The sequence below is a fragment of the Perca flavescens genome, chromosome 17 (assembly GCF_004354835.1).
Source record: "Perca flavescens isolate YP-PL-M2 chromosome 17, PFLA_1.0, whole genome shotgun sequence".
Lineage (NCBI taxonomy): Eukaryota > Metazoa > Chordata > Actinopteri > Perciformes > Percidae > Perca > Perca flavescens.
The window spans coordinates 20745403-20771266 of NC_041347.1; the positions used below are offsets into that span (position 1 = coordinate 20745403).

The 25864-nt window shown below is 38.3% G+C and overlaps 1 protein-coding gene across 1 annotated transcript in view; it reads left to right on the forward strand.

Annotated features, from left to right (window-relative positions):
* The window catches only part of sorcs3b (sortilin related VPS10 domain containing receptor 3b), a 46222-nt gene extending 20835 nt beyond the window's left edge, over positions 1-25387 (forward strand). The window contains exons 3-27 of the mRNA XM_028603745.1: positions 1508-1607; positions 1770-1928; positions 2126-2199; positions 3034-3098; positions 3671-3789; positions 5513-5602; positions 5822-6001; positions 7764-7910; positions 9320-9422; positions 9802-9878; positions 10007-10098; positions 10915-11022; positions 11261-11378; positions 11573-11706; positions 12285-12398; positions 13029-13200; positions 16096-16282; positions 16585-16718; positions 17077-17200; positions 17512-17624; positions 17902-18036; positions 19746-19845; positions 20709-20814; positions 20933-21093; positions 23971-25387. Coding sequence (XP_028459546.1) covers positions 1508-1607; positions 1770-1928; positions 2126-2199; positions 3034-3098; positions 3671-3789; positions 5513-5602; positions 5822-6001; positions 7764-7910; positions 9320-9422; positions 9802-9878; positions 10007-10098; positions 10915-11022; positions 11261-11378; positions 11573-11706; positions 12285-12398; positions 13029-13200; positions 16096-16282; positions 16585-16718; positions 17077-17200; positions 17512-17624; positions 17902-18036; positions 19746-19845; positions 20709-20814; positions 20933-21093; positions 23971-24035 — 2977 coding nt within the window. The 3' untranslated portion in view covers positions 24036-25387. The remainder of the gene's footprint in view (positions 1-1507; positions 1608-1769; positions 1929-2125; positions 2200-3033; positions 3099-3670; positions 3790-5512; positions 5603-5821; positions 6002-7763; positions 7911-9319; positions 9423-9801; positions 9879-10006; positions 10099-10914; positions 11023-11260; positions 11379-11572; positions 11707-12284; positions 12399-13028; positions 13201-16095; positions 16283-16584; positions 16719-17076; positions 17201-17511; positions 17625-17901; positions 18037-19745; positions 19846-20708; positions 20815-20932; positions 21094-23970) is intronic.
* The last annotated feature ends 477 nt before the right edge of the window (positions 25388-25864 follow it).

Sequence of the window (25864 nt, forward strand, 5' to 3'; positions counted from 1 at the left end):
TTTCCTATCTTGCAGGCTAGTTTCATTACATGTCAGCGTAGCATGAAATCCAGCTTGCAAAGACTTGGTTGACACGTGTAAAGTGAATATTTAGTTTGCATAATGTGTTTGTCAAAGCTACATTTTGCTGAATGGTATTATAGCTGAGAGGAAAAGCCTAATGAATTTGTCAACCATTTTAATGCAGAAAGCTACCTAACTTGCAATGTGCTTCTCTTGATATCCATATTTTCTCTTTGATTTTCAAAAGAATTGTGATTGCAACTCTGTAAATGCATTTTTTTTTTTTTATTATTTCATTTTATGCAGTGGTAAGGAGGAGTTTCAGATTAGCGCCTGTGCGCTATACGTTAATAATCGTTTTTCCTCTCCATTAAACAAAATATGATAAATGTCCCTGCTGAGTTTTGGGATGTTATGTTGACACTAGTGTTGTTCATTGTGAGGTCTAACAAGCCTGTTGTATGCATGTCCTTTCTAATAAAATTTTAGATTTTTTTTTTTTTTTTTTAAACCTGCATTGTTAAATCCATAAATCTTCTACTTTCTGTCTTTTGTTGGTGCATTTCTACATTTATTGCAGTGTTATTGCCACTGATTGTTAATAATTTCATTTGACAGACTAACCCAATCTTTAAGTAAATGTATTAATTTGCTTTGACTGCTGCTTCACCTTCACCAGTTGACATCATCGTTTTCTGCTTCTTAAAGTATTTCACTTGTTCATTTTGTTCTATGTATTCTATATATTTTTTTATATATATATATTTATTATTTTTTTTTACATTTTTCAAAGTCTTGTGTATATATCTATCTATATCTATATATTATGTAAATTAGTTTGTGACGTTATCTTAAGAAATCCAGCTACTTTCTAAGCAGGCTTTAGTTACTTTCCATCTCACTTGTGGTCAAAACCTCTGCAGGCTTTCTTCAACAGTTATTAATTGAATGTTTGTACAGCACATTTCTGTAAAATATATCTCTACAACACTAACTGACTACTTAAAAGCTCTGCTTTTTATTCAACAGTCACCCTGTGCTGTTGAAAGATGTTGGTTGAATAAAGAGGAGACTCTTTCATTAGTGAGTGTGTTTTTCCATGTTATTTTTTCCCATTTGGTCCTTTGTATAATTTCAACACCTACAGTAGATGACTAGTGGAATAATGAATCACTTTTTTAGCATGGCACATTTCTTGCAAGATTGCATCAACGTGCTTTATAAGAGTAACACAAACAAAAATAACACATTAGCAAGAAGCTAGTCCCTATCTCTGCAAGTTGTTTTTCATTCCAAAAGGCAAAAGGCTGCCTGAGAGGTAGAAAATCAATCTAAGAACGCAAGGTATGCTTTGGAGATGCAGTCATGCGAAGGATAACTGATTTGCAGTTAATCGGCTAAAGAATGCCAAACCACTGGTATGGTGCTTCAAAATCTGTCTCAGTCAAGTCTTTAATGGATTTTTTCATCCTACATACAACATGTTGTTTTTGTTTGTGTCCAGATCCTCTGATTATGGCAGCACCTACACCAAACTCAACGACAAAGTGGGCTCAAGGACAGTTTTAAGTTACCTGTACGTCTGCCCTACCAACAAACAGAAGGTCAGCATTTCCCTGTTGCTTTTATCTCTCTGTCTGATCTCTCACAAGCACTGTCCTGACATCAAATTACATTTCTTTTTTAAATTGCTGCCAAATGACAGTATCTTTGTCTCTCTCTCCCTCTTCTAATGCCTATACTTTGTCTGGCCCTCTGTACTTTAGATAATGATGCTTAGCGACCCAGAGGTAGAGAGCGCTGTTCTCATCAGTTCAGATGAAGGGGCAAGCTTTGAGAAGCATCCCATTAACTTTAATATCCTGAGCCTGCTCTTCCACCCTGCACAGGAGAACTGGATACTGGCTTACAGTCATGACAACAAGGTAGCTTCTGAGTGAATCCACAATGAAGATAATATATGATGCTGGAACCTGTTTTGTTTTTATTTTATTTATTATTATGTATTATTTATTTATGTGATTCTGCTGTGGATGTGATGATAGCTGTGCTGATCATTAACATTATCTTCCTCCTCAAACATTTAAGTGTGATGAAGATGGTGCCCAATTCTATCTTGCAGCTGTACAGTTCAATGGACTTTGGGAGGAAATGGCAGCTTGTTCACGACAATGTGATGCCAGGACGATTCTACTGGTATGATTACGTGCATCTTATTTTTCTATAGTGATTGATTGTAATTTGCATAATGATAGTGTTCATGACCCCTATGCTGCCAGAAGGATCCAGTGACCTATGTCTAAAACAGATCTCCCCCATGGCAGTCAAGCACAAAACTGATTATATCCATGTCACGTAGACCTGAAGAAATATTGTTCTTCTTTTTCTATAGCACAAACATGACATGCTGTTTTTGTTGTCGCTGTCATTTAGTAATCTCGACTGCTCGGGCACAAGGCAGTGAATAATGATGTGAGCCCATGTATCCCTGTTTGTCATGGTACGTGTCAAACCCAAGAGTGTTTTTTAGCTGTGAAAGAAAGGACATTGGTTGGAGGACATCCTCTCCACATGCATGAACAGCGAGACGTTAGATAAATAAGAACAGCGCAGCAGGTATAGCGGCACCCGAAACACTGCATTATATGTGCTCTTGAAAACCATTCCTTCATGCACATTATGTCAGATAGTTATTTTTCACATTGGTGTTGCAGCCACCAACAATTTCATAACAACACACATTTGCCATGGTAGATACTGTATGTCTCGGAATACCTATTGTTCTTGGGTCCTGTGCTGATGCTTTGGTGCATTGAGATTAATTGCCGCTGGTGGCGCAGATTCTACACTGACTGATTTACAGGAGATAAAGACATCTTTCTACGGGTTTCACAGAATAGGGATGTCCATCTGCAGCTGTGATACTGAACCTGACCTCCCTATCTTTTATCTCATTCTCATTTTCCCTTTTCTTCCCCATCTCCACTTCTGTCTGCTCCATCTATCTTCTCCTCCTCACACTCTTTCAAGGGCGGTAATGGGGCTGGACAGAGAATCAGATGTGGTCCACATCGAGACGCGCATCGCGAAAGGCCGTGAGTGTTGCACTCCATTCCGCCGCTGTAGGAAGACCCACAGGACCCCTTGCTTTTCATTTAGAGCGAGGTCATGGGAAAGTTCTGTTGTTCAGATTGGTCCCTGAAGTCTAGTAAAGCAGAATAGGTGTCTCCCGACAAAAACGGAGAGTTTTAGTGGGTTGATGGATGTTTCTTCTTTAATCTATCCCCTGTGTCTCATAGACAAATCTCAACTCCCCCCTTCTAAAAAGCATGGTGTATTCTGTCAAACCAATTACAGGGGTTTCCTGCATTGGAAAAGATTCTCATATTTATCCTGTGGTGAGAAAATCTGTCTCTGAATTAGCATACAAACTCTTCTTGTCTCATATAAATACTGCATTAGTCTTAAATCTCAGCTAATTTGAAATGCAAAAGGGCAGATTTCTACATTATTTCTCTAGTTACCTTAGATTAAAGTTGTTTCAGAACTGTGAACTATGTGTAGCATTACGCATAATGTCTAGCTGCTCCAGTGCATACAGAGTACACTTTGATGGTGTAAATGGTTGTAATTTACTTCTGATTGATTTCCTTTCGCCTCTCTCCAGGCGCCCAGTATGTGAAGTGCAGAGCCCAACGATGCACAGAAGGCAACAGACTGTACCTCTTTCCTGGACATGTAGACACCAACTCACTGGTTGTGCAGGATGAATATGTTTTCACACAGGTTTGCATAGTAATAGATTACTTTTCTTTTTCTCTTGCATCTTTTCACGCAAAGGCTTCTGTCTTTGTGAACTTTGATTTTCTTGTTTTATATTTTTTTTTATTTTGGTCTCTTGTGCATCCAGTCCATGCTTTTCCATCAAAACCCACATAATGGCTTTCCCCAACACACCTGTTCCCCACTTGCCCAATGTGTGTTTTGATTATGTTTTGTCTCGTTCATGTGAAGGCACGCTCAGTGTTTGAGTTTCAGCACAGACATACTCCATTCCTGAAAAATGTGTTTGCTAGCTGAGCTCACACGGCAAAGGAACTGTGAATAGACAGGTTGGTGTCCTTATTACTATTCACTCTGACTTTGACTCCAATTAGACACTGGCAGTCAGGGTCATCATTAGAAATTTAATTTTCAAATGCCCTCAGCTGTCATTGATTTCCATCAACAGCTAAGTCATTTTCTCTCTGCTGGTCAGCCTTGATGCATCTGCTCATCCTGTTAGACTCCAGTTAAGTTTCAGGAAAATCAAAAAAATCAAATGATATAGTTTTCTAGGGCGCAATGTTTGTAGTAAATCACTCTGCACTCTTACATTTCGAATAAACGCCCCTAAATGTTTGCTGTTCGATTTTAATTTATTTATCCACAGATTTAATCTTCTGATATGATATGATGTTGCAGCGGCAACACTTTAGCAGTGACCCAGTTTCACTTTCAACACACTTAATCCACAGACTTGATTGGAATGGCTGCGATGTAAGAATGAAAATGTATGAGAAAAAAAATATCACAGCATGATTCAGAAATGGTGATTCAATAAAATGCCCAAATTGCATTTAGCTGAGATGAGATTGACCGTCAAGGCAGAGGCAGACATGAGGAAGATGTCTGGTGAAAATAACTGGACACAGAGAGTGTCTGCGCGACGCTGTGGTGGCACAGATGACTTTCTTGTGACTTTCATTGCTCGGGGCAGTTGGATTTAACTTGACAAAGAGTAATGAGGTTATCGATTGGGCTACAACGAAATAAGCAGTCTTCAACACCTCCAAAGTCTCTTGGGAGAGAAGGAACAGCCAAGTGCAACATCCTCAAAAATGTGGCCTGGGAAAATGCAGCTCATTGATTTTCGATAGATTATTCCATTAGGGCCCTAATGTAGTGTGTTGGGGGACAAACACCATCCTTCTAGTTGATTAGAAAATAAGCAATCAAGTAGTGTTGCTCTGCCCTGTAAGTGGACGGGAAAGTGTTAGTGCATTAAGATCTTCAAGACACACTTCAGATAAAGCCAACACAATTTTCAGTGCCTCTTAGCGTTAGACTAATTGAGATAATTATAATACATGTAATTTCTGCTGTGCTTGTAATTTTAGTCTGCTTTTAACACTGGAGTAGAATTGCAAGATTCTGGTCAAGTCAGTCATGCATTGCAAATTAATACACCTCCTTCAGGAGACATTTTTAGTTTTATGTCCTTATTTCACATTTGGGATGTGACTGTCTTGTTAAAAAAAAAAAAATCCCATCCCAATATGTTTTTTTCCTTTTCCGGACAATCTACAGTATAAAATCCTCTCTATGTAGGAAAAACTCATGGCATCAATCAAAATGCAAATAAAAGAGTCACTGACCTAAAAATAGAGGTGTTAGGTGAAGCGACACTAAAACATGTATATCCAGTCTATTTAAAAAATGACAAAACTTCTTTGACTTCATTGCAAAGGTAACCAAGTCAGGACGAGCCAGCTACTTTGTCTCCTACATGAGAGAATCCTTCAAGCGGATGAAATTACCTAAATATTGTCTCCCAAAGGTAAGCAACATCACATAACTGTAAAAACATGAAGGTATTATCATAGAGAAACATGATTAGTGTTTCTCTTGTAGAATACAAGTCATACAAATGTTATTTTGTGAAAAAATGGCACAATTTATTACAGTAAAAAGCTCCTCAACAATACATGCACCTGTCATTCTCACCCGTTCTCTCTTTTCATCTGTCTCACTTTCTTTCATCAACACCTCCCTGCAGGACATGCATATAATCAGTACAGATGAGAAGCAGGTATTTGCTGCAGTCCAGGAGTGGAATCAGAACAACACCTACAGCCTGTATATCTCAGACTCCCCCGGGGTCTACTTCACCCTTTCGTTAGAGAACCTGAGAACCAGCAGAGGACCCGCCGGTAATCTACTGGTTGACTTTTATAAGGTGCGTAGTTAGTCTTGTTCATGGGGTGCTGCTGTCACTGCTCCACTAATGCCTCTTTCACATATTCTACATAGTAGTAGAAAACAATGTTCAGTTTAACCTGTGATTGTAATTAAAGTAGGTCAGCAACTACCAAATATTTTCATTTTCAATTAATCTGGCTATTATTTTCTCCATTAATTGATTAGTCGTTTTGTCTATTAAATGTATCATATTTTTCAGATCCTGAGGGGGACATATTCAAATTGCTTGTTTTATCTGATCAACAGAATAATGCCAAAGATATTCATTTTAATGTGATATAAAACAAAGAAAAGCAGCAAATCCTAACATTTTAGGAGTTAAAGGAGAATTCCGGTCGGTTTCAACACGTAGCTCTGTTGTTTGTAAATTTGGAGTGCTGTCAGTAGCGAAAAAAAACGAAAAGATTCTGTGTTGCCTACACCGTGTTATCCTCCTGCTAGCGTTAGCACTCGGGAGGCTGAAACCGGGCTTTTAAACATGCTTTTAGCTTCTTAACATGTTCGAAATGTCATTATAAGTGCCTACCCATGTGAAGTGATTCCTTCCGAGTGAACACAGTGAATCTGACTGCAGTAGGTGTGAAAGAAATGCTAATTCAGCTCTGTTTAGTTCCGGTGTTGAGACGGCAAGACGAGTGCTTAGGGACCCTCTACAAACTACAACACCGAAAAGAGATACCAAAATATTTTCAAAAATAGGCATATGCTTATTTTTTTTAAATTAAGTGCTGTAGTACAACTAGCAGGAGACAAGTTATAATTGAGGTAAGTTTGGAGACCCTACCTTATTTAATCTCTTTTCTACTACTAAGTACATTTACTCAAATACTTATGTACAATTTTGAGGTACTTTACTTGAGTATTTCTACTTTATGCTGCTATACTTCTACTATACTACTTTTGAGAGGTAATGGTTATACTGGCTCCTCTACACATACATTCCAGGATAGGAGAAAAAAACGGTCTTGGTTGTTTGCATTTCTTTAAACCAATCCTGGGAGCGGCGCTAAGTTCTAGACGCAGCAACGGTGGCTCTGCTAAATGGTCTCGGCAAGGAACTTGTTTTAGTGGAACATTTGCACCCCGCAAAAGAAAATGCCACATACAGAATTAAATGAAGTTGTTCACACAATACAGTTCACACAAAACAGTAACGTAAGCTATTTAAATTAGCTGGATGCATGGTTAAATGTAATTTGCTCTTACCAGTGTATCGCAGTGTGTAAACATATTATATATATATATATATATATATATATATATATATATATATATATATATATAACCTTATTGCATGATCCAAATTTTCGTAGCTTGCTATCTCAAAGCCTGTTGTTCCGGTAGCGAAGGGATTTTAAGAACCGCAACACAGAGCAATAAGATGTCAGGCTTTATATAATAATAATAATAATAATAATAATAATAATAATAATAATAATAATAATAATAATAAACTAACATAAAAACAATAATAACAAGTGCTTTTCAGAATACTTTTAATACATTAAGTACATTTTGCTAATAATACTTCTGTACTTTAACATTTTGAAAGCAATACTTTTACTTCTAACAGAGTATTTTTACACAGTGGTATTGCTTATTCTACTTCATGATTAATTTTCTGTTAATCTACTAATCGAGTATTCCTCTTATCTTTAATGCACCATGAATATGATTGTTATTGTACATCGGGAAAGTACCATAGACAATAAATGCATCTTTGCTGTTTTCCTTCGCAGGTTGAGGGGATAAATGGCATGTATCTTGCCAACAAACTGTTGGACAATCATGTCAAGACTTTCATCACATACAACAAGGGACAAACATGGGCCCTGCTGCCAGCTCCTGCCGCTGATGTGGCTGGAAATAACCTTCACTGCATTCTGGTGAGTTTGAGCTTTTGTGCAGGAGTGAATGAAAGCTCTTATTCATGCGAAAGGAAGCTTATGAAATATATCATTTATCAAATGTTTCAACCTCATCAGCTGTGCTTTGGATGTTCTTTGATTCCAAGTCATATTTGCAAAGGGCGAGGCGTCAGCTTCAGCATCAGCCTCCTGAATGGGCGAGGAGATGCTTGGCTGGAATATTCTCATTATCAGTGTAACGCACAGTGTCATCATGTATAGTTTCAGGGGTCCAGACTTTCCATTAACCTCTGTGATTTCAATTTACTACCCATAGTCACACTGGACTAATGAATGTTAGATTACACTGAATTACATTATGCTTCTGTGTTGTTATTCAGCAGGTATGATATGAATCTAATCCAGTCAGTATGTTCTTTATAGTCTGTTTAAAATAATGTAAATTGTTCAGTTAATAGCAGGTTACTGCATTCCTCCTTGTCATACAAATGACCATTTTGCTCTTGTCTACTTTCAACCCAGTCTCACGGCAGTTGGTCAAATGGTCCCGTTATCATTTTTTTTTTGTGGTGGCCAGCACGAAAATGTAAACTAATGTATTTAAATGGGAAGCATATGTCGTGGTCACAGCACGACTACAGTAGCGAGTAGTATGAAATGCCGAAAATGGTGGTGGTGGATGGGTCAAACAATTCACGATTTTCACCCCAGAGGCCAGGGATCGCGTCCCGTGTGTGGCGTTTTTTTTTTCTCTGTTAACCGTCCCGTTATTGTCGCGCGTTCCCTGTGGCCGTCTCCCGGCGTGTGAGGCGTCCTTTCCCCGTTGTTTTTTTCCTTAACCCAGTCTCCACCATCCCGTTATTGTCGCACGTCCCCCGCGGCCGTGTCCCGGCATGTGAGTTAATCTCTGTATAGACCATTTTGTGCTGGCCAGCAAAAAAAACGAGAAAAAACGTCCCCGTGAACACAACTCAATAGATTAAAAATAACGTGACCATTTGACGAACTGCCGTGAGACTGGGTTGCTACTTTCTGACCCCCGTCCAACTTCTGCTGTCTGAAAAGCTGTATTGATGTTTTTCAATGTGCTTTAGTCTGAGAGATGAGTGAAAATGATTTGAATCAATTTTGCCAGTTTTATCTGTGCATCTTTGAGAATTTTAATTACATGCCTTGTTTGCTTTAGAATGAAACAATTCAAATGCCCTCTGTGTCCCCTCAGCCATTTTCTGTCTTTTTATTCCAGGCAGAGGAGATGAGAGGAACAAAGTATCTTTGTTTTATAAATGCTATCTGAAAATGTTAGCACTTTCCTCTCAACAGGAAGCATAGTTGGAAGGCAAAGCTAATTATAAGTGTTTCTGTGAAGATCTGTCTGATAAATATTGTCTCAACCTGTACTCCATTGGAATCCGTTTTGTTGACAGCCATTTTGTTCGCTGCATCTTCATCTGGAGATGTCGGAGAATCCCTACACGTCTGGACCCATCACCAGCAAAAAGTCTGTGCCAGGAATCATTGTGGCTACAGGTATAGAGTTACCTGAAGGAAGTGCATTTGATTTATATAATAAACTGATTAGATTAGACCATAGGTATCCCTACTTTCTCAGAAAATGCATTTTAGTAGTGCAACTACAAATACACACAAAACTAATCACAGTGCCCTCTTTCTGTCATTGAAATCAGATACTGAAACTTCAACTCCTAAATCTCATATTTTGGGTGAGATGATTAGGTTGCAGACATAAATATATCCTCTAGTGGAAAATGAGGACATGTATGGATTCACAAAATAACTCTTAACGATTTTATGAGGTGATTGTGCATAGGGATTGTGCATTGTGTGTTAGGGAGTCTTTGCTATGTAAATACACACTGAGTGAAATTATTCATGTTTTTGTACTCAGGGAATATCGGAAAAGAGCTGTCCTCCACTAACCTTGGGATGTTTATAACATCTGATGCAGGAAATAGCTGGAGACAGGTGGGTCTACACACACACACACACACACACACACCGCATGCGTTTACCTTAAACGGATTATGTATTGTTATTGAAAGTGAGCTATCATGAGCAGAGCAAATGTGTTTTTTCAATGTGCACCAATACAGATTTTTGATGAAGAGCACAACGTTTGGTTTCTTGACAATGGAGGGGCTTTGCTGGCAGTCTTACATGCAGCGAAGCCTATTCGACACTTATGGTAGGTGTAGCTACTGCTCAACAATAGCTGACATCATAATTACTGTAGGTATGAACTGTAGGAGTTGGACTTGTAGTGGGAAATTACCTGGGTATAATTTCAGGTTTCTCTTCTGTGTTTGATGTAGCATATGATTACATTTAATGTTTTGAAATGCTGATGGGCCAAGTTTGCATGATTATTGTATCGGCACTGCAGCTTCACAACTGTCAGAATCATTTACAACAGCAGATAGTCTGTTATAGCTTTGTACTCTTGGTTGGATATGATGGTTTGAGTGCTTTTATGTAAATGAAAAGTGGAGCAGGGTGGAAATATGAAACTGAGAATGCTCTCATAAGTTCCACATATTGCAGGCGCTTTGTAACACTATCTACTTTGATGCCCCTGCACATTACAGCCCTGTCAAAAGTGATTAAGCTCTAGGAAAGGTGATTTGAAACCCCACAAATCTATTTCTAATGTTACAACCTGAGTCATGTCTCTCTTTTCTGTTGTTTTGTCACCTTCAAAAATGTCCCTGGGCCAAGGAACATTTGTTCTATTGTTCAGCTCTGTGTCAAGATAATTTTTCACATCGAAGAGAATCTGAGGTGCTTAATTTTTCATCTGTGGCAAAAACTAAATCACCTGAAATCTTTTATCATATTTCTTTGTGCCTTGTTTTTCACTGCTTAACCTCTGTGCTTGGGATGTTTAATGGTATACACATAGAGAAGACAATATATTTAGCCACTGCAGAGAGATAAACATGGATGCATAGACAGAAGGACAGATGTTCATGCTTTGACATCTGTTGTTGTTTTTTTCCTGAAGGATCAGTCTAGACGAAGGAAAAAAATGGGACCGTCATAGTTTCTCCTTGGCACATCTGTATGTGGACGGAGTGTTAATGGAGCCAGAATCCGACAATCACATTATCACGTAAGGAAGAGACACACAAGTACAGTCCAGCAGAAATAAAACAAATATTAAAAGGCATAAAGAATTAGCTCTTCTATGAATGTAAACAAAGAAAGGTACTGATGTTCCTAACTTGTCTGTCAGCATAAATGACAGACTTCAGATTTGCATTTGGTGTTGTTACACCATCAGAAACGTGTATATTTTCATCTCAAAATAGTCTCATCTGAAATTTGCATTTTGTTGAATCACTTTTTAGTTTCTTTGGACACTTCAGTCATCGGTCGGAGTGGCAGCTGATCAAGATTGACTACAAGGGCCTCTTTAGCAGGAGATGCATGGATGGAGATTATCAAACATGGAACCTGCAAAACAAGGTAACAGGGATGTTAAACATTATTGATTTAGTGTCAGCTTCAAAAGATACATGTTTGTCTGTCGTCACTGTAAACACACAGCAGCAACACTTGCTTAACGCATGAACAAAAATCTTTCTTTCTGTCGATCTTTTCTTCCCAGAGTTTCTTTCAATCTTGTAAAAAATGACATGATCTTTTTATTTGTTTGATAGGGAGAGCTGTGTGTGATGGGCGAGAAGCAGACCTATATGAAGCGCAGGCCAGGCAACCGTTGCATGCTTGCCCAGGACTATTCAAGGATCTCTTTCTCAGAGCCATGCCCCTGCACAGCCTATGATTTTGAATGGTAATGACTTCTTCTCTCAGCTTTCCCAACTGGGACTATACTGTAACTGAGACTTTTATCCTCAGTGATCCTTAATTTCTTTCAGACCATGTTTACCAAATACCCCCTCTCCTTTGAAAATCTAATTCACTTATACTTAATTACGACTGCTTGTAGACATTTGTAAGCAAAAACAGAAGTATCAGTTTGCAGAACTTCGTATGCCTTAATATCCATCTTACATGGCACATTTACTGGAAAACGAATAGGACTGAATTCATCGAATCTAATTATAGTTTTGAAATTGTAGATGGGAGTTTGGAACTTTTAATCGTGCTACTGTAATTTGCATAATGTCAAGTGACTTAGTAGAATTCAATTAATAATGAATCACAAAATTAATTTTAAATATCTTTTATCCATCTGTCTGAAATTCTGTTTGATCCTGCTTGTCTGACAATCATGTCTTTAGTTATGGTCTTAAAATATGCCATGAAGCACCAACTGCAAAGCATTTGCCCCACTACAAAAGCTTGTAGAAGCTAGATTATTTTAGTAGCAGTGTTTATCATTTAAGAAGTATCGTGTTTTTTTGGCAGTGATTATGGGTGGGAACGCCAGGCAGGTGGGACGTGCTCCCCTGCTTTTTGGTTTAATCCGAATGGTGCGGCGAAAAGCTGCAGCACCAGCCAAAGCTTTCTTAACAGCACAGGGTAAGTGGCCCCTAATGTTCATTCCATCACAAAACAGTATAATTCCATTTCAGCTTGTTTTTCACGTTGTCTCGAACACAAACATAAAATAATAGTTCACTTCCTCAGTGGTTCAGAAAAGAGCCTCTGAGATGAGCTGAAAAATGTAACCTAGACTGTGTCCCAGTTCCATAATACATAATAATGCTGAGCCAGTTTTGAGTATGCAATGTGTTCACACTCAAAAAGTGACACAATTAAGTATACTCAAAGAGGCCAGTATGCATACTACTGTAAATCTGTGTGCTGTTGATTGACACTTTTGTCCCACAACTTTTGCAGAATTGAAACCGAGGAGCTGCTCAGAACTGGAAATTTTTTTAATAAATTCTGGATGCTAGTGAAAGTTCCAGAAACATAAAAACAAAAATCAAAACAAAAAAATATTAAATATTTGTTAAAACATTTTGCTTTCTCTTTGTGAAATTGAATTGACAGTAGCATTATAAGTTGCTGTATGATGGATATCCATTGCCACAAGTCTCCGTCACTGAAGTACATAGATAGATGCAAAGAAAATATACTATGGAAATTAGCATGCATGCAATATGGGATTATGACAAAACACTATTTTTATTTTATGCTTCAAAGGTATCGAAAGGTTTTGTCCAATAACTGTAAGGAGGAAGGGAGGAATGTGTACTCGCCCAAAAGGAGGTTGTGTCGTCCCAGACCACCTCGAGGCCTCCGGCTGTCCACCAATCAAGGGGAGCTCAGCGCCACTGTTGGAAGCAACGTTACTTTCATGGTCTACCTTGACGATGTGAGTCCAATCCCTCTCTATCATCACTTCTGACCCACTAGAGTGTGTGGTGGCCGGTGTCTATATCTGCAAAGACCCTGCCCTCTGCCTGTATTTTGTATTTTCATTTTGCTGTGTTCAGGACCTTTCTGAGCATTTCTCTGCCCCTCGCTCTGCCTCCAGCTGTCACTCCTCTGCCTCTTCTCCCTCGGGGCTCTGTTCTGCCCTGGCTGACACTGTAATCAGTGTCGGAAGCTTGGGAAGCTCTGCTAAATTCTCCTGTCTGGAAACAAATACTACGCCCATAAAGCTAGACTAAAGATAGCTCGCTGGCTAGTGTCGTTGCCAGGAAGGAGGGGCCAACTTTGAATGTTGTGTTCACAAATCCTACTCATTCTGCCTTTAACTATTAGACAAATTAAGATTTTGACCTGATGATAGCATTAAATGAAAACTCAGAGGATCACCATTATTAGAGGGGCATGAAGGTGTGTACAAATTACATGGCAATCAATCTATTATATTTTCAAGATATTTAACACAAACCAAAAATGCCAAACTCATGGTGGTGCAAGAGGAACAGTCAGGGGATCACCAACGTCAGGTGAAAGTGTCCACCAAATTTCATGTAAATCTGTCTAATAGTTGTTGAGATATTTCAGTCTAGAGCCACTAACATGGCTTAAAGCGTAACTCTCGCCAAAATGCAACCTAGGGTCTTTTTGTGAAAATACCCAAGTCAAACTTTCATTTAAAAGCATAATTAGGACGGAAACGCCACTTTTAAGATTTACCGTATTCTCGTTTCGTTCAAATGGCCTTTTGAATGGGAGAGCTAGAGGCATTACTATGATAGCATCAACATCACTATTTTTAAAACACTAAGAAGGCTCGACACAACATGAAACTAAAGTATCACCAGCAGCTCTACACATGAACTTGAGCATTGAGAACATTGTGTACACAGAGTTTACTAAAAAAAAAAAAAAATGGTTTTGAACAACTCACTGTTGTTCATAAGTTGTTGGTTTTTCCGGTTGCCGACATCTTGCTAGTCAAAAAGAGTCGATTTCAGAATGCAACGTGACAGGGAGGAGAGTAAAGATAGAAAGCTCCTAAAGCTTAGTTCCATATAAATGCACGGATAATTTGTTGTTTTGTCGTTAGTAAAAAACAATATTGACCTTGTAGTTGAAAAATAATTCATATAAGAATGACATTTCCTTCTATGGAGTCCGTTCATCCGCATTCGGAGATCGACATTTTTTGACTGGCGAGATGGCGGAGAGCGTAAAAATGCCACATTTAATGTCATCTTACTAATTGATTGTGGGTTTTGTGTAGATTAGGACTTACGTTTATTCCATTTTGTTTAAACGGCAAAGTGGAGGAAGCCTAGTGACGAGTCCATAGCAACCAGTTTGTGTGTTGAATGTTACCCAGTGTCCTTTGCTGAATGGTCTCAATGTTTTATTGTTTTATTTTATGTGAATACTAGTTTACTAGAGGAGTAACTTAGTATTTGAAGTAATGCAGGAAGTTTGCATTTACTTTCCATGCTTATTGTGTTTCCACAACAACGTTAGTGAGTAAATTTATTGAAATGGCCCCACACCATAACAGAGGAGTGTGATGTGTCAGATGAGAATGCAGAGGTTTAGTGACATATGTCATTGCTATTAAAAAACAATGGGAATCTGTATATCTTTGCCAAGCACAAACCAGTGCAGAAGGTATTGATAAATTGTTGGGGGAGGGTCATGCCTGTTTTCCAAATTGTTTTGGAGGGTCATAGAAAAATTATTACTGGCGAGGGGAAGGTCATGTCCATTTTGACTAAAGGTCCCAAAACTCCTCCGGTCGCCCCTGAAATAAATAACAAACAGTCCCTTATGCTTTTAAATGAAAGTTTGACTCGGGTATGTTCACAGAAAGACCCTAGGTTGCATTTTGCCGAGAGTTACCCTTTAAACCATCTTTCCCTCTTCCCTGTAGTGTAGCCATGAAGATCATTTTGTTTTTATTTACCCAGGTTTTGAGATATCTCTGAGATTTCTGCCTCCAGCCCAACACTATGGGGGTGAATCAAATTTTATTTGTGGCAAAATAAAACGTCCAAACAGTATTATTACTGGATAATCCTCAGATTTCACTGTGAACTGTTTTCATTGGAAATACTTTCTGCTGAATAAATAATTACTGTAAAAAAAAAAATATATAGACAGTGTTCTGTGAATTATCCAGATTAACAGGTACACTGTCTCAAGAAAGACAAGCTGTTGTTGATTCTTTAAATATTGTCAGCACCACAAATTAAACTAGATGGCTAGATGCCACAAGTAGATAGTGAAAAAATATTTTCTTTTGTTGTTGTTTTTGGTAATGTAGGTGAAATACTCTTTAATAATGGGAATATGTGTTTGTTTTGGATGATTTTATCAGTTGGAGCGATGGCACCAGATAATAAACTAATCCTTGGGACACCTTCATGACCTTTGTAGCTCTCCTTTTTTTTAAGATTATTTTTTGGGCATTTTAAGCCTTTATTTTTATAGGACAGCTGAAGACATGAAAGGGGAGAAAGATGGGAACGACATGCAGCAAAGGGCCACAGGTCAGAGTTGAACCCGGGCCCGCTGCGTCGAGGAGTAAACCTCTATAGACGGGCGCCTGCTCTACCAACTGAGCTATCCGTGCATCCTCTGTAGCTCTCCTTTTACTTTAGTCTTCTTATCTCAGTTGAGTTTCTGTCTCCTTCCATTCATATTCACCTGCAGAGAGTTTGTGACACGGCTTATAGGTCATCTCAGCCAAAGCACTTAGTGGACTGTGCTTACTTCACTTGTATGTGGCCTAATTGAAGTATCCTGACCTAAGCCGCGGTGACAGATGCCATGTCTTACCGTCTGTCCACAGGGAGACTCGCTGAGGACCAGCATCCAGCTAGACTTCGGAGACGGCATCAAGATCACATACTCTAACCTGAGCAGGACGGATGATGGCATCAACCACATCTACAGAACGACTGGGATTTACCGAGTGACAGCTTCTGCTGAAAACAACCAGGGATCTGACAGCAGCACACTGTTTTTACACATCACCAGTATGTGAATAAGAAACATCATTACTCATTCCTTCGGCAGTGCATATAGCATGAATCTCTCCTCTTTCATGGATAGTCACGTTCCCACTCGGCTGAATTTCATTTCAGTCATGGCTGTATTACTTTTATGCATTTTAGCCTTGGAAAATGGAAAAACACTCCTGGAGCTAAATGTACATCAGCTGTGATTGAAGTAATACTCAGTGTTTTATGAATTTGTGTGTTTGCGTATGCCTGCATTGATTTGTTTGCACACATGTGTAATGCATGTATGTGTGGTGGTGTATGTGTTGCTGCCTCAGGTCCAGTGGAGCGTGTATATCTCTCCGCTCCTATTGTAGCCATCAGGGGGAAGAAGGTTAATCTGACCGTGGTGGTTTGGCCGAGTCACACCAGAACATTGGCCTTCTTCTGGTGGTTTGACAACAGCTCCGAGGTGAGAAGCTTCTCCTCCCACTCCCGCTATTGTTTCGCACACACTTTTTTGTCCTGTTTACTGCAGTATTTTCCATCTTCTCTTGATGTCCTCTCGTTGTTGTTGTTTACAAAGTGTAAATCTACAGAGCTTTAACACAAATCATTTAAAATGTTCCTGCACATGACTGCGCTGTCTTTCCGGAGGATCCAGCTAGGATGGCTGGTCATATTTATTTATCACGTTGATTGTGTTCACTGCAGCAACCCCTCATTATACAGTTTGTCAAGGGCTGCATGTACGTAGTATTCTATATTCGGCTGAGAGGATGCAGGATTTTCTGTGAAATTCTCTGTTTTTTTTCCTTTTTGAAATCCAGCCCATTATAACCTTGGAGGGAAGCATCTCATACACATTTCAGAGAGAAGGAAAAAACAAGGTCACGGTCCAAGTTGCTTCTGGGAGCACTATAATGCAGGATTCAAAAGTTATAACTGTTAAAGGTGAGTGGGGGAGACAGTCTTCAAAGCACTTTAATTGGTGCAATGCACGTTACATGAATATGCAATATGCGATCTTGGGGAAAGTATGATGCTTCTCGGTCCACGCTGCGAACGGTGCCACGTTTATGTCAATGTGGACTTATCTAATGAATAACATGTCATAGTAGGCGAACACGAGATTTTGAGAAGCAATTAACTTCAAGGCGTATGTTGCCAAATGAGAAAAGACAAAACTGCACATCAGATTAATCAAAAACGAAACCAGAAGTAACATTCATATTCTAAAAGACATCACTTTGCCTTTTTTCCAGAGTTCTTCAGATCACTGCTGTTGTCGTTCTCTCCAGCTCTTGATGAGCACAATCCTGACATCCCAGAGTGGAGGGAGGACATAGGGCGGGTGGTGCGGACAGTTCTGTCACAGGTACATCAAGTCCATATTACTCTGAGGTCTTTCCTGGAGCCAACATCAGCCACCAGTGGCTTTCAGGCTCATTACTATTTTATACCTGTGTGCAGTATTGATACGACGGTCTTGGCGTCTCTTTTTAGTTGATCTTTGACGACATTAACCTTACACGGTTATCTAGAGTAAATTTGAATTGAATCAGAAAATGTTGTTGGGTTGACGATTTTGACTTTAATGCTCTAAGTTTAGAAGTATCAGTTCAAACTTTATACCTGCCTGTTGTGTTGTTCAGGTGTCTGGGGTTGCTGAAGATCAGCTGCTGGTGTCTTTGTATCCTGGACTTCCATCTTCAGCAGAGCTCTTTATCCTGCCTGATGAGCAAACATCAAGTGAGCACAAAAGAGGGAGTGAGGAGGCTCTAGAGATGGTAAGATGTCCAGAAATATATAACATTATCATGTGAACTTGTATTAAGTATAGCTGTTTCACTTCTACTGATATGACACAAAAATCATATACAGTATGACATCATTAGGTATTAAAACATTTTTTATTAAATTGGTTTAGGCCCTGGTTTTGTGTACTTTTTCATACTAGCTGCTACTGAATGTAAAGTGGCCAACAAACGACCAAAAAACGCTTAAAAGAATAATTCAACATTTGTTTATTTGCTTTTTTGCTGAGAGATAAGTTAGATCTAAATCTCTAAAGCTAACAAATCAACACATATTATCTTGTTTGTTTATTCTGTACACAATAGAAATGTATAATTGACAAGTTGTGGTTTCATGGGGCATTAAATGCATTAAGGTGTTAATTAGTCAAATTTCAGGGTCTTTGTAGGTGATTTTTTTTAACTATGGAGAGCCAGGAGAGAGCCAGGAGAGAGCCAGGCTAGCTATTTCCCCCTGCTTACAGTCATTATGCTAAATTAATCTAATCGCCTCCTGGCTTAAGCTCCATACTCAACGTACAGACATGAGTGGTGTTAAAGGTCCCATGGCATGAAAATGTCACTTTATGAGGTTTTTTAACATTAATATGAGGTCCCCTAGCCTGCCTATGGTCCCCCAGTGGCTAGAAATTGTGATAGGTGTAAACCAAGCTCTGGGTATTCTGCTCCTCCTTTGAGAAAATGAAAGCTCAGATGAGCCGATCTGCAATCTTCACTATATGTCGTCATAAGGGGAAAGGTTACCTCCCCTTTCTCTGCTTTGCCCGCCCAGAGAATTTGGCCCGCCCATTAGAAAGAGACAGACATCATGGCTTGCAAACAAGCGAAGCATGGCTGGTCAAGGCCACACCCCCCCCCTCCACCTTGCCCCGCCTCTGTCCTCCTCAAAGGCATTTAAAGCTACAGACACAGAAATGGTAGCCTAGAAATCTAGACGCACCCTAGTGGCAGAAAATTTAATTTGCAGCCAGGGGGGTCTAGGCACTCTCCGTTGACTTGCGAGCTGGAAAAACCAAACTCAGGTCAGGCCAATCACATCATGTATAGAGTTGGTAGGCAGGGCTTATGGCTGCTGCTGCTGGGAACAGCGGTCTTCTGGAAATCTGGCACTGAAATCATTCTTAAAAAAGGAAGATGTGTTCGGAGTTTTGCCGAACAGATACAGCAAAAGTTTAATCTATCAACTAGCTTCGCTAGCTTCTTCGTTGCTCTGGTTGGTTGTAGCACTATCCTATTGCATGCAGAGGGAATTTGAAAGACAACCGTTTATCCCGCCCCTCGCATTGAGCCCTGTCAATGGTGAGTTCCCAGACCCAACATCTTGATATGGATCTGGCTTGTCAGGCTACAGAAATGGCACATCCTGAGGAAAGCTCATTGTGTGACTGGCTCTAGTGGCTGTAATTTTGCACCAAGGCTGAATTTCGGAAAAGAGACTTCAGATACAGTATTAGGGGACCACTAAGGCCTATATAAAAACCTCCAAAATGCAGCATGTCATAGGACATTTAATATTATCGTCTAACTCTAGAAAGAAACATATTTCTCAAATTATTCTTTTAAGAAAGTTTTAGTTATAAATTGCCAGTTCGTAAGATGATTCGAGCATTATGATATTTAACATTACAGAGTCTTTTTTATTGTTCCATATTATTATTTTCTTTTTTGTGTACCTCAAACAGATTTCGGATACTTTTGTCACTGCCCTGAACCAAGGCCTGATCCAGTTTGAGCTGAAAGCTGATATTCACATTATTGTGTACATGACTCAGCAAACTTTGGGTAAGTTTGTTTGGAACTTTAGCATATCATTTCTGCACACTTTGACCAATATAATTGTTGCATTTAAAAACCTTCTGCAGGTACATAAAAAAAGTGTTCAAATAGATGTATGCTGGTTTAGTATGGTATGTCTACAGTGTATTTGTTTTGCTACTAACTTTCTTTAGATGATTTGACATTGAGTTCTACCCAAACACAGAAAAAATAAGACAAACACAAAAGTATTCCCTGTGAGATGTATTTGATACTGTATATTACGGGATTTAAATATATTTCACAGTGAATCAGTTTTGCACCTGAGGCTGTGACACAGTAGTTTTCTTTTGAAGTCAGCCAATCAATGACATGATTGACAAATAAGGCATTTGGTATGCACTGAGGAAATCGACAGGGTCACCTGGTCATTAGCATAACGCAAAAACTTGTCGATCAACCATGTGTGCCTTTACCCTTTTCATCCACCAACTGATCTGTCTTCATTTGTGTCTGCATACAAAGGTCTGAGTTGCCTTTTAAAATGATCCACAAAGGTCATAGACTTCATAGTCTTCTCTCTGAAGGAGAGAAAGATGGGAGGTGGGGGAAATACTTTGAATATTGCATCTCAGCATTTAAAAAGCCATGACTATGCATAAGCTACCTGCATGACAGACCCCAAGGCGAGCCAGTAGACCTCCTAAAGGTTCCTTTTAATACCCTGAGGGGATAATATGCAGAGAGCAGCTCTTCAAACTGTACCTGCAGTTGTTACATGACATGGGGTGATGAAAGTAATCGCTTTGAAATTAGACATGGTTTTGGGAGAAAAAGAAAGCATTATCTTGGTCAAAATGTGATGCTCATTTATTGTGTTTGTTTTTCAGCACCACTTGTGGATTCAAACTCCATCCACAGTGGGTCAGCCATGCTGATGCTGCTCACCGTGGTGTTTGTTGGTATAGCGGCATTCTTCATCTACAAGTTCAAAAGGTGTGTTCACTTGGATAAGAAAGTAAATTGTATTGAATTCACATGTAAATCACAAACAATGTATCTTTGTTGTTGATGAAAACCTTACACTGCTGCTCCGCTATCTCCCTGTCATTAGGAAAATCCCTTGGATCCATGTTGAGACTGAGGACAGTCATGAGAAGGAACCGGAGGTGATCAGTACAGTGGGTCAGAACGACAACATGTCCAAGGTCAAGCTCAGTGAGTTTCCCTCTCCGAAAGAACTCATGGAAAAGGAGCTGGAGGCTAGGAGCAGAGGTACGTAAGCAACACATTTACAACTTACCACTATTAACTCTGATTATGTGACTATACAGCATTTTAAGCAGAGGTGGAAGACTTATTAAGATATTTTACTTTAGTAAAAGTAGCAATACCAAAATGTTACAAGTAAAACTCCTGCATTAAAAACCTTACCTAAAGGGATACTTTGCTGATTTCAAACCAGTTCTTTGTCATATTTGTGTTGGCAGTGTGTTAAGATGAACGGTGTGTGGCTTCCCTCCATGGCGCCAGTGCACGGAACGCCCAGTGGAGGTCTGCATCATTTTGTGTCTCGGCAGATCTCCGCGCTATGGAGGGAAGCCTAACACTGTTCATCTAAACACACAGGCAACAAAATTATGACACAGAGCTGGATTTAAATCAGCAACATATCTAAGTAAAATTGTGTAGGTATTATCAAGACAATGTAGTTACAGTATAAAGGTAAAAAAAAACTCATTATGCAGCCACAATGGGTTCTGCAGGCACCAAATAAATGTAGTGGAGTAACAAGTACAATATTTCCCTTTTGAAATGTAGTAAAGTAAAAGTAGAAAAGTAGAATACAATTAAAATACTCAAGTAAAGTACATGAAACTCAGAATTGGGTTTGATTAAATGTACTTAGTTACTTTAAAAAAATATATATACATGTCACTGTTTTTCAGGATGTGGATAATTACAGTATATGACAGCTGTGATGCAATATTTTATGCCAAGACCACATTAAATACAGAATATTAATATCTGTGTCCTGCTCAGACACTCACAGGATTTAAAGGATGACTGTCACTGTAAGAGACTGATACTGATTAACATTACATTGCCCTAAAACACATAACTGAACATATGTTTTGAATAAATTGCACCTGTATTTTGGTTTTGAGAAAAAATAGATTGTTTTAGATAGACAGTTTTATTTATATGACTGTACATTGAAGTGCAGCACATCTGTATAAGGTGCTGGAATGTGTTTATCAATGCAATATGTCAGACTTTTGCAAATTGCACGCCACAAGCAGTAACCAGATATCACGATGGCAAGTTAACTTTTTGATTGCTATGGCTGACATCCACCGTGATGGCTTTTAGATGAGAACTATTTGGTCCCTGCAGACACTGTGAATTATTTGACAAAAGTTTCATTGCAGTGCTCCTGACAAAGACATGTGGGCTGCAGGCCGTTTTCTGGTTCTTAGCTGTTCCTACGTTTCCAAGTCCTCCCTGATCTGAAACAAATGAACTCCTTTTCGGTTGCTTTCTAAAGTGTTTATTTACAAAAGGGCAGAGCAGCATGGGACCTTTTGATTTGGTGCTCGCTAGATTAAATGAATTTGCAACCTGCTGTTTAAAGATTTCATTAATACTCTGAAGCTTGCTTTGATTCTTATCCAGCCTCATTTAGGCTGGGATACAAGCCTGTTGTATCCATTTAGCAAAGAACATAAGATCTATCTGCTAGTGCAGGCCGCTGTCCAGTAATCATTCATCTATTTTGAATATTGCCTTCATTATTCACTATTACATTGTTACATATTGCTATTATATCCTTCTGAAATAGTACAGAATTATTTATTGCCTGTAAAGTAGATCTTGCTCCAGCTAGTGGAAACATGTCCCCTATCAGAGGAAAACATTAAACAGTTTTAATTTAATTAATGTCTGGGATCAGTGATTTTATGTGTTTTCATTTTAGTCCAAATGGCTCTAAGAAGAAGGAGAATTGTCACTGATTCTCAGTGCAGCTAGAACCATGATAACATTTTATAAAGGTTATGTTATGTTACATGATTTGAGCATTTAAAACAGGATTTGACATATTTAGAAAAAAAAATTTTACGTAATGATTGATGTTAATACAAATTGGTTCTGAATGATTAACATTAAGCTCACATGGGCTCGTGTTTCGTAATAAGTAGAAAAAGTAGAAAAAGGTCTATGGACCAATTGAGTCAGTATTTTCCAATTCAAGAGACACAAAATAAATAAGAAAAAGTGTTATTTACATAACCACAGTTCTCTGATAGACATGAATCAGTCTCTTGCTAGACCACCCTCGATGCTTATGCACTGTGAGGAAGCGTGGTTTGAGTATTTATCAAACCTCTAACAATTATACTTAAAGTGTTACATTAAAGATACACTTTAGGATTAAAAAAGTTCTTAGCTGAGTGTAAAAAATAAAACTCAATTGTATTAACAGCCAATCAGAGACAAGCATGTATACCTACATCTGCTTTACTGTTTATTCCTTTAAATATCCTTACATTTTACTCAGTGATGTTATTCAAAACATTTGTCATTTACATTTGTATCTATGTGAAATCCCTAAAGCAGCTATAATTAATATTTTATTAACAATGTATGAAATGACAATGTGAAAGGGGTCAATCATATTTTCTTAAGTAAATACAAATCACTGCATTTAAACTACTGACCCAGTTGAGAGATAAAAGGGCCACCTTTGAATAAACCAGTGTCTGCACATTCTAAATGACCCCACTTGGCACAGCGATCCTATCTTATCAGCCCTGGAGGCCATGTTCCTTTGAAACAACAGGGGGCTTTTCAACCAATATGCATGGCTTATAATTAAATGTAAAAGCTTGTACAACTCATTTGATCTTAAGGAAAAAGGATGACAGAGAAAGCAAGATTGAACTTTGATTTATTTGGTTGGTGTTAAAGGCAGTTATTCCTACAGCCCAAAATCAATGTCATTTAGATAAAGCAGAAATACCATAGAAGTTGTGTTTGCAAAGAGTCTCTTTCATTACCATATCATCAAAACAAACAACTTCTGATGTGCATGTGATATCAAAGCAGCTGACTGTCCCTGTATTTTTTTATTATTTGTTTGCATGTTTTCAGGAGGAATTGGAAGAAATATGGAGAGAATTGTTACAAGGGAATTCCCAAACTGTACTAATGTGTAAGACTCTGTTACTGAGTTAAGTTGCTGTGTTACAATTGTGCTGAAATAGTTTGCTTTGTTGGAATTTGTTTTGTTTTTTCGAATTAATTTCACGCCGATAGCTGCGATCATTCAAAGTAATGTTTTTAACCCACATGGATAGAGTATCTACTGTATAATACCTAATGAAGATCAATCCACCAAGCCAGACTCTAGGGCCTCTAGGTTGAGGGCAGTGAATTGATCAAATTGGTTGATACTGTTACCCAGCACAAAATATCCAATTAGCATCAAGATTCCCTTGCTCTACATCAATAAAATGGATGTATTGCTATTAGTATTTTATGAATATTCAGCTGCCATTGTCTACGGTTGATGAATGCTTTACTGCCTTTGACATATAATTTTTTCTTAACTAGGATCATGTCAGAATAGGAAAACAGACTGAGTTGTTGAAATAATATACCTCAAAAGCTAAAAAAAAAAAAAAGAAAGTTAAATGAGAAAAGCACCATTAACTTATTGGGTCAGTACAAGAGAAATAAGGTATACGCTTTACTGTATATGTGTAAAGGCTTGATCAGGTTACATTATATTCAGCATTGAATGACAGAGAATGATCATGATCTACGATATATACTAGGACATTTAGGCCAGTAGGCTATACAATTCGTCAAGTGTAACCTTTTAATTTTGTTTCTATAATTCTGTTTCTTTATATCTAGAATAGATGATACAACCCAAACAACAAAAGGCTTGTCTCTGTAAGGCAGAACACATCTTGCTTTGCTTCCATACCACAGAAATATAATTAATAGATAATTTAAGTCATAATTTTATTACATTAAATAAACCACTTTGCGCCCTGGATAAACATTAACATTTACCGCCCAATAACTAGAGGTCTTTGAGTTGTAAGTATACACTAATGAATATTGATATAAAAAAGGAAAACTGATTGTTGAATGCTTATAAGACAGACATATGTAGTTGGTTTTGGACATGGTGCTTTCAATGACTGTTTCTCAGATGATGGTACGCTACAAAAATGTGATGTATGGACATGAAAGCCTGGCCTTAGAGGTGGACATACTGTAAACCTGTACATAGAAGAAGATGGAATATAAATATATCCAGTAGCACCATTCTACTTTATTGTAAAGGCAACTCACTGAACAGTCAGTAGTATGCTTCTTTGATCTTCAGTCTCAAAAGCTGTATGTCCTCTTTTTTATTTGATATTTTATAGTAGCATGCCCTAATTATCTGTGATAAAAGATATAAATTTAGGGTGAGCGAGTACTGTAAATATATAATGGTTGGCTTTAAAGTTTACACATTAAAGAAATTATTAAACACCTTGTCTAATAGTCTAGTTGTACAATTGCCAAAAGTTGTGCATGATCTATAATATTGTTCATTTTTGTCTATGATATATAAACTGTCTTGTTTTGAATCATGTTTCTTACTGTGAACAAATTGCCATTTTAAAATTGTTCAAAATAAATGTATTTTTATATGAAATTATGTTTTTTTCTATTATACAGTTTGTGTTGTAATGGAAGCTATACAGTACTATAGTTTACACTCTTTAAAAGGATGCCAAGACAGATTCAGTGTATGAGAAATGTCTGTGTTGTCATGACATAAACCTGAAAACAAAGAGATCCATGAAGCGTTTTTACAACATTGTCACAGTGTTATCTAAAACTCAGGTGCTTTGTAGCAGCCAGCGTATCAGTCTCAGCAGTACAGTTTTAATGATCCCTCAGAGGCTCTAAAGTCAGCTTTAATGGGCAGAAGTGTGATAACACCCATGTGAAGATTCCCATCTGACACTTTGACTGAGCT